Genomic DNA, 9,301 nt, shown 5'->3' with positions numbered 1-9,301 from the left:
CCTGCTGACTGAAGGTAGCTTCATTCCCATCACTGCTATTACCTGCCTCCTCCTCTTGCATGGCTTCATAACTAAAATAATAGGTGTCAAAATGAAGATGGCCTTTATGTATTTCATTGTCCTGTCTCTCTATATTAAAGTGGCTGGCAATGTGGGGCTCTACCATATCTTGCTTTTCAGAAGAGAACACCATTTCCTGAGGCACAAACTCCTCTTCTCCCAAAGCTGAATCATGCCCTACATTTTTCCAGTTCAGCTGTTCAGAATGATTTTGTTCAGTGTCATTTCTGCTAACATGTGGGTCTATGTAAGGACTGTTAATGCCTTCTCCTCTTTGGAGCTCAACATTATCATCAACACTTTGTGTTCCCTGGATATTGTTCTCAGCAGCATCATTGCTCTTCTGGAGACTAGTATCCTCTTGGTTTAGCTGATTATTAGATTTATCCTTATGAGTGCCTTGGATATTGCTATCAATGGTAGACACCTCTTCAGTCTGATCCAGTCCACTTGTAAACTTAATTAATTTTGTTTCCTCCAGGTGCCCATAGTTTCTGTTCTCACCATTTTGTTTGTTCCCCACATCATTCTCAGAGCTGTTGCTTAAGACTTCTTTGTCTGTGTCAATGACATTAAAACTGGAAATACTTGCCTCATATTCACTTCCAGGTAGATTGGCACTCCTTTTAATCTGCCAAAGGGTCACAGCAGATAGCAGTATTACTTTACCAAAGCAAAATAAATGTTAAATAAGATATACATCACAAGATACAATAGCGCTGAAGAAAGTAACTTCGACATGCAAATTAATTATTATTAATAATTTCCTAATAGTTGGGAAAATCCACTGTAATTTGCACAATACCCATCATGCACTATAGAAAGATGTTAGTTAGAAGACAGTGAATCCAGCACCAGCATTAGACCAGTAGAAGAGTCCTTTGATATTGTAATAGTAACAGGTAAATTTCAAGTCAGGGTTATTTCCCCTTACAGACTTCATTAGGAGCAGTTTGATTAAAGACTTATGATTCAGAATTAAGAGTCTAGTGTATATAGTTAAATGCAAAGTCAGAAATTAATTTGCTCATCACTTGTTTTTGGGTTTTTTGCAAAAAAGGTTTAAGTAAAATTAAAAGCATATGAACACAGTATCAAAATAGCGTATCAGTGTTATAGATATAAAACACTGATACACTATTTTGATACCATATATATGTGTGTGTATATATGTGTGTGTGTGTGTGTGTGTAGAGAGAGAGAGAAGAAAGATTCAGACAACTTAGACCTCTCTGATGAAATAGAAGAGATCAAGATAAACAGCATTCTTTGTTAAATTTTGCAAATTCACCAATTTACACTGCGGATGCAACTACAATATAACACATGAAAATAGGACAGTCATTTCAGTAATGGACTGAATGACCATTTCAGGACTAGCTCATGAAATCCTTGTAAATTCCTAAGTCTTTCCATAGGCAGACAAGGTTCCTTGGGTGAATTTGATATCTTTTATTAGACCAACGCAAATGGTTGGAGAATAGTTATTAAGCAAGCTTTTGGGTTCAAAAACCCTTCGTCAGGCTAAGGAAGCTTTGAACCCGAAAGCTTGCTGAATAACTATTCTCCAACCATTTGCGTTGGTCTAATAAAAGATATCAAATTCACCCAAGGAACCTTGTCTGCCTGTGTCCTTAGACCAACACGGCTACAACCCAAACCCCTGTAACTCTTTCCATGACACTTGGACATAAGCGCCAAAAGTGCAAACCTATGAAATTAAGTTTGTTCTCAGCAGTCACTTCCCAGTTCTAGAACTCCTTCTGCCTTGCAGCCTGTCAGAGCAGGGGAGCGGGGAGTAGGCATCTTCTGGAAACATTTTAAGATCTTTTTATATGGGCAGGAGGAGTCAAGTTGGGCTAGCACTGTTTGGGGAATCTATTTTTTGTAGTTTTTTATACACTAGTCTATTTTAATGTGTTATCTGTTTTTAATAATGTATTTAATTTTTAACTGTAAGTTTAAAAATTACAGTTAAAAGCCTACCTGAGCTGTCTCTGGGGAGGGTGGCCTATAAATCTAAAAAGTAAATAAATTAATGGATTATACCAATCATTTTAGTGCAGTATGCTACTTTGTTTTTTCATACTTACTGGAGAAGCAGAGGTTATACCTAGAACATGTATCATCAAAAGCAGAATATTCATGTCAGAAACTACTTCCTATAAGAAACAGAAAGTATATTACTTCTTATCAATGCCACTATATAACAGAGACATAATATTTGATAAATCCAGGTGGGCACATTGTCAAAGCACAGGATTTAACAAAGCAGGTTGAAGTACACTGTCAGAAAGCTACAGATCTCTCTTTAGCAGCAGGTGTTGGCACCACCCTCTAGGATATCCAGACTGAATCACAATACTGAATCATTTATGCTATGTGTGGCTTGTTAATTTTTGCCTTTTATTGAAGAGATGTGTTTGGTTTGATTAAAAGTAATGGAGCTTGGGAGAGAGAGGTCTATATCAGAAAGCTCTTGGGATAGGTCAAATTAGGACAAAGTTGACATGGGTTGATGTTATCAGAGTTAACAACCTCCCCACAACCCAAAAAAAATAATTCCAGGCTGGGGACATATTTGGACTAAACCGTGTGTGTTTGCTCTATTCATAACAAGGTGACAGCTTTGCTTAAGCAGGAGACAGCAACTTCTGACACGGAGCTGGATCTGACCCACAAAAAGGTTGGATCCAGCCTGCAAAGGTCCATTCTACCCAGGGGCAGCACAAGGGAGTGGAAGCAAGCAGGTGCACTATGCTGCCCATCCCCTCCACAGTACACCCCACTGCAGCCCTCCCTGCACTTAACCAAGCTGCAGATCTTCCCTCTCTCCATTGCCAGTGGGGACAGGAATCACTGGTAAGAACAAGAACATGTGGCTTGGGCAGCTCAGGGGATGGAGATTTGCCTATCCCTGTCTTAAGCTACTCCCTTCTTTTGCATCAAGCAAACTCTCATCCTTCAAACCCCTGCATAAAATATTTTTTGTTATGGGCTTCACTTCAAGTCTGAGCTGCTTTCCAATGTACATTTAAAGCCTCAGGTGTATCTGATGGGTCTCATCTCCATCTCCCTTTTTTCCAAATTCTGTAATCTTCTAAGTAAGAGAATGTCTCTAAATTATAACTTTTACCACTACATCTTCTCTCTCAAAAATGGCTACAAAAAAATCGACTAATCCCAAAACCCATGAATACAAATCTAAGGAGGAAAGGTTACTAGCACATCCCTCTGAACTGAGTCTTTACCTATCACTTTCCTATTTCCCCTTTTCTGCTGCTCTTTTAACAAGTCTCTGTGATTATCTCAGGAGGTTTCATTTCTTTTTCAGACCAATGAAGTATCAGATCCAGTTTCTGATTTGTTTTTGGTGGGAAGCTTCTCCTCCAAGTCTTGATAGACTTGAGTCCTTATGCTGGGATCTAACTGATTTGCACTTTTGCCAGTTGTGCTTCTGCTCAAAGTTCATTAGGTCCAGACTGCTGAGACTGATTTCCTTTTTCTGCATGATAGTATTTGCGTGTGTGTCTATAGGTACATTTTCTCCTACGGACATGGTTGCTTCTTGTGTTCTGGAACAATTGGTTTCTTCCTAAGAAAAATGTCCAGATTTGGGCAGTGACAACTGAGAAGATCATCTGAAGGCATGAATTTTCTTCTACTAAGAGCACACACTTAACTGGATTTGGTTTATCACAAGGCACCAGATGTGAAATTGATGTAATCTCCTTAGGTACCACAAGGAATGGGAGTTTGTCTATTCTGTTCTTATACCGGATGCTATCAGTGCATCCACCTTTCACTGGGCATTTATATACATGCTCTAGGCAAAGGGCAGAGTTGTGGGGGGGAAAGTGCACTTTAATTAGGGTGGCTGCTCTAATTAAAGTACCTGAAGCATCTCATGTATCAGTGTCCCTGCACTGAAAAATGGCAGAGGGGGCACTTTAACTAAAGCTTGTCAAACGAGCTTTACTTAAAGCGTCCCCACTGCCATTTTTCAGCACAGGGACGCTGATACACAAGATGCTAGAGCCTGCTGGAGCATGGCAATTCCCATGTTCCAGCAGACTCAATTAATCCCACTGTAATTACAGTGTGTCGGAGCAGCCTCGCTGCTTATGTATAAGCGCCCTTTGTTCCCAAATAGCAAGTTACTTTAATGTTTGTTGAATTTGCTTTTGGTTTCAATTTTAATTTTCTATATTGATGCTCTGGTGAAATAACTGGAGCTCCAGTCTCCAATTTAAATGGAAATATGGTTCCTTGAACTTCCACTGGCAAAATCCAGTCCCTTTCCTTGATTTTGCTTGATTCTACCATACCTATATGTCAGCTGTATGCACTTGAGAGTTTTATGCTTGGGATCTGCAGCACCTGGAAAAAAGTTCCTTTTCTTATAGTTAGAACAGGGCTTTCCATGTTACATGTTACCATGTTTGTGGCCATATTACTTTTCACACTTGATTCACATCTACTTCTTTCCTCTCTCTCCCTTAGCATTCTCCTCACCAATGGAAAATTCCACTCTGTGAGGTGGCTTCTCACCAGTGGAAAATTCTGCCCTGTAGGGTGGCTTTTTCTTGTCATATTCTTTCATACCTACTGCCCCTTTGGGGATATTCAGTTCTGCAGTCTGCGCCTCCACAGTTTCAGCTGCCCTATACATTTGGATAACCTTTTCTAAGGACAAGTCTCCCTCACACAAAAGCCCTTCTTGTATTGTAATGTCTGCAGTGCCATAAATAATCCTATCTCTAATCAGAGATTCTGTCAAGTTCCCTAAAGCACAGTTATTACTCAAACATGTTAGTTCAGTACTGATCTATACTTTCTCTTCTTGTTTGTTTGCACATAAAAAAGCTGTGTTTTTCAAAGCTCATTCTTTTGGCGCACAGTAGTCCTCAAATTTGGACAGTATTTTACTTAAATTCATATTCTGATCTTCCTTGAAAGTAAAGTGTTGTAAACAGCCAAGGCTTCCTCTCCCACAATATGCAAGAATTGACTTAGCCATTCTTCTTTTCTGCCCTCATGGCTGTTAGTTACCGCTTAAACTTTTGTCTGAATGACCTCCAGTTCTCTGCTATATTGCCTGACATCAGAAAGGCAGGTCAAGGTTAAAAACTTGACTACTTTTCTGTTTACTTAGACTGTAACTGTGCCGGAAGATCACTTAAAGAGGCCCCTGTCTTCCATGTGAGTGCACTGCTCAGTTCAGAACTCAAATTCTTTGAAGTTCTTTCTCATTTATCACTTCTGACATCAAAAGGATTGTTGGGTTCAGTAAATGCAGGCATATGTGAATAAGAAGAACTAAACAATGAATTTTATTGTGTAGCAGTAAGTAACCTTTGCAGACCCTTTCTCTCTATAACTCACATCTGTTACCTAACTGAGGGACCATCTCCCACTTACTTAAATTGGGCATTCTAAATTAGGGAGTATCTCTAAACTATGACTTTTATCACTAGAGTCCATAGGCAGCTATTGAGCCAAAGCTCTCTGCCCGGTTGAGTAGGGAATTTTGCTTTATTACAACAAAGTCATTTTTTAATACAACAACATCATTTTTTTGACATTGGTATATGTCAGGAATTACCACTCCTTTCTGTTGTGCATTTCCTTTCAATACTGCTATTGAATTAGCTCATAGAATACAGTTATTTCCTTATGATTCTGCTATGGAATTAACTCGTATATTATGGTAATGTTTACTGATATATACCTCTACCTCCACCTGGCTCTCCCACAAAAAATAATTATTACCAAAAATCAGGCCAAGTTAGAGTATTCATTAGTTACTACAGGCAGCTCCAGTCACAAATGTATCTTATATTTGTACATCCTTTGTCAAAGAGCAATCATATCTATTCAGTTTTACTTTTGTTTTCCTAATCTCAAAAAAATATAGAAATGAAAATACAAAAGTAATGTGTATGAGAGTGAACAAGTGCATGTCTATGTACACCTGTGTGAGAGAAAGACAGAGATATGCTGGAGTGTTGGAAGAAGATGCCACAACTCAGAATTAAACAGCTATTTTATTTATATATGGAAAATTTCTTAGTAATTTAAGGTGCAGTGCACAGAACCCAATGCCAGATTTACATAGCTGCATCACCACATAATTCCTAGGTGGATTCCAGTGCAGTTAAAATAGGTACTCATGTGAGCACTTCTAATCTTCTATTTTGTTCCTTGTTAGGCATTAGTGGTATTCATGTGAGACCTCTACTTGGCAAGCGGCAGGTTGTTTAAAAGAGGTCTCACTAAAATCCTCTTAGTTTCCCCATCCACTCATGTCAATAAGCCTTTTGCGAAGAAAATGCATTTTTTTAAAAATACCATTGGGAAGCATTTTTTAAAATGCCTTGGGAATGCTTTTTTTTTTTTTTTTTTTTTTAAATACCGTTGGGCCTCCTAATGATGTTTACTGTTCCAGGAGAGATTTTCTTAGATTGCAAAGCCTCCTATTTGTCTGTGTGTCCTTTTACATATACAGGACAATGTCTCACACCAGTTTAATCATCTCAGAAGTGCAGCCAAACAGTCTGCCAAATCAGTGCACGCTGTCAGCCAGCAACAGGTTTGATTGGCTGTGGAAGCATCTGCTATAGATTACTGTGATACTCTTGTTGCCTACTTTTGTTCCCAGTGGTTACAGCACAAACTGTACAGATGTAAGCCTCAGTCATCATAACAAGGTCTCAGTCCTTACGTGCCACCCAAAACTTTAAAAAGTCACATCAGTTTGCCAATCCTGGCTTTGTGGTTTGCTGAGTGATTTAGCACTAAAATGAGCCAAGCCATCTGAAATGTTTTACTGGTATCATATGGTCCATGCTGTGGAAAACCATAGGGAGGTGGAAAACATATAATGATGGCCTCTCCTCCCCTCAAGGGACTTTCTTCCCAATTCAGGAGGGAGAGGAATTCTCTTTATGTGGCTCAGAAAGAACTCCTTGCTCTAATAAAAGGGCTGGAAACAAAACATCAACAGACGACAGATTGCCAAGGTCAAAGCCAAGAGATTGTCAAGGTAGAGACAATGTTCTCCTCCACTTAGTAAAGGCTATGGGCGCTTTATAGGATGCCAAGGGCAGCAATGATAACATCCCACTGCAGGTGCAATTGAAGCAGGGTAGAGCCTCTCTTACGAAGTGACTCTTCCCAGCAAGACTGAGGAGTTTGTATAAATAGTGCTGGGAACTGTTAGATGGGCCTTGAATCAGTCTAGTGATAGAGGGCTTACATCATTTCCTGGAAGAAACCAAAATCGGGAGGTTGAGGTTGGATCTGTTGTTACATCTGGGCCTAAATCTCACTAGCACCATCAGAGCAGTGGAAAGGCCTTTGTGAAAATGTGTTTATTTCCCCCCACCAGTTTATGTAGGGGATGGGACAGGAAAATCAAGTACATCTGTTTTTTCAGCACAGGGGGTCAGCCAGATCTAACAGTTTCTAAAAAACATATTTCATTCCTTGGATACTACTGGCTGAAAGAAGACCCAGGAATCCAGGTGATGACACCAATGCCTAAAATAGCATTACATGGCCACAAACCCCGGTATTTTCCTACTTTTGAATCTGTTTTGGGTGCTGAGGTGACGAAACCAGGGAAGAGTCCACACTTCAACCCTTGCAGAAGTTTGGGGAGACTAAGGTGAAATGTACATCACAGGGCATGTCCCCACAAGCAAGAACATGCTTTTCCCTGGGGACAAACAGCAGTGGCACAATATGTCCCACTGCTACTTCTCCCTGGGGAACGCCCATGCATGTGCACTCTGGCACACAGCACGTTACCCCAGGTGGGGTAGGGGAGGCTGGGGCCAGCACCTGGGCTGCCCCCAGCAGCCTTACCTGGGGGTGCCAATGGCTGCAGCTGCAATGATCCAGCAGCAGGGATCCTGGCTGGCAGCCAGAGCATGGGTCTAGCTGACCAGGCTCTGGTTTTGGGTGGCACACGCTGCTGTCATGTGCACTGCCCCACTTTTTTTAGGTGCAGATTTTTTTGACACCAGGATCTCCACACTGCAAATTAGCAGTGTTGGGAATGCCTGCATATGGGGTGCATGCAGTATGCAGTGCTACTGAGGGGTCTGTGGCGCTATGTACCGCAAGTGCACGCTCATCTGAATGCACCCAAGGAGTCTGAATTTCTGTGGACCAGACTGTGATCCATCCTGTGTCAACCACAGGAGCCTGTCCTGTGATGCACAAAGGCCTATCCTTAGTTGTAGCCTCTATTTCTTCTGAAAAATGAAAGAGAGGGGAGGAGGTTCATGACCTGTCTCTCACTCCCTGCAGGACTTCAAGCAATCTGAAGGCATGTCCACCCTGCAGTCACAACAATGACTTCTCAGTAGGTCAATTTGCCTGCTATTCATGCCATCACTGGTTTTGGTATCTTTACTTTAAACATACACTAAGACTTCCTTGTGGATTACACAGTGACTGCACAGACTGAGCAGCCCCAGGAAAGAGATTGTACCTCAAGCGTTAGAGTCTTGTACTCTCTGAACTGGGGTATCTGGAGCCTGGCTGCCACCTACACAGGTTATTGTGCAGATTACAAAGCCTTCATGCCAGACAAAAAAGCAAAGGCAAGGTAGTCACTCCAGAGACTTCCTTTCTTCAGCAGCAATACAATTTCCCAGTTAAAATGCAGGCACAAATACAAACATCACAGAAGCAGCTTAATAAAGATGAAAATAAAGAACATGCGACCTGTTTCTTGACATTAGCATTTCATGAAAACAAATACAACTTTGAGTTTTACCTGGTGACCTCTTTAAAGGCTAACTGAGAACCCACATACCTTGCTGGAGCACCACAGAGGAGGATCTAATAGAGAGCAGCCCTTGAGGAAATTTTCTAAAGTCTGAAGAGAAATCTGATACAATGTTGTGCTGCTTATGTTCTTTGAGTGTCAACACCTGGACATATGAGCTACCCTAATACTAACTTGCAGGAATTTAAGCTTTGTTTGAGCTTCTAAGCAACCAATTGTAACACAGTAACTTAAGTATGACTTCACAAGGTCTTATGCTAAACCCCAGTAATCTCCCACCATAGACTCCAAGATGTGTTCACTTGCCCTTTTGTACTTGAAATTATTTGGCTACATTCCACAACATATGACATCCTTGTAAAGACGCTGATGTGAACTACTAGAAAAGAGTATTTTTCATGAAGCTATTTATATTTGTTAATACTAATTTATTAATTTAGT

At 40.6% G+C, this 9,301-nt stretch overlaps 1 protein-coding gene across 1 annotated transcript in view; it reads right to left on the bottom strand.

Moving 5' to 3' along the window:
* Nucleotides 1–8,997, bottom strand: part of LOC112549316 (dentin sialophosphoprotein-like) — a 9,434-nt gene extending 437 nt beyond the window's left edge. Inside the window, exons 1-3 of the mRNA XM_025197301.1 lie at nucleotides 8,888–8,997; nucleotides 2,154–2,222; nucleotides 8–691 (exon numbers count right to left, since the gene is read on the bottom strand). Coding sequence (XP_025053086.1) covers nucleotides 8–691; nucleotides 2,154–2,207 — 738 coding nt within the window. The 5' untranslated portion in view covers nucleotides 2,208–2,222; nucleotides 8,888–8,997. The remainder of the gene's footprint in view (nucleotides 1–7; nucleotides 692–2,153; nucleotides 2,223–8,887) is intronic.
* Nucleotides 8,998–9,301: the final 304 nt, after the last annotated feature.

The sequence above is a fragment of the Alligator sinensis genome, unplaced genomic scaffold (genome assembly GCF_000455745.1).
Source record: "Alligator sinensis unplaced genomic scaffold, ASM45574v1 scaffold125_1, whole genome shotgun sequence".
Taxonomy (NCBI): Eukaryota; Metazoa; Chordata; order Crocodylia; family Alligatoridae; genus Alligator; species Alligator sinensis.
The sequence above is the reverse complement of the archived record's forward strand: the minus strand, read 5'-3'. Positions and strand labels throughout refer to the sequence as shown.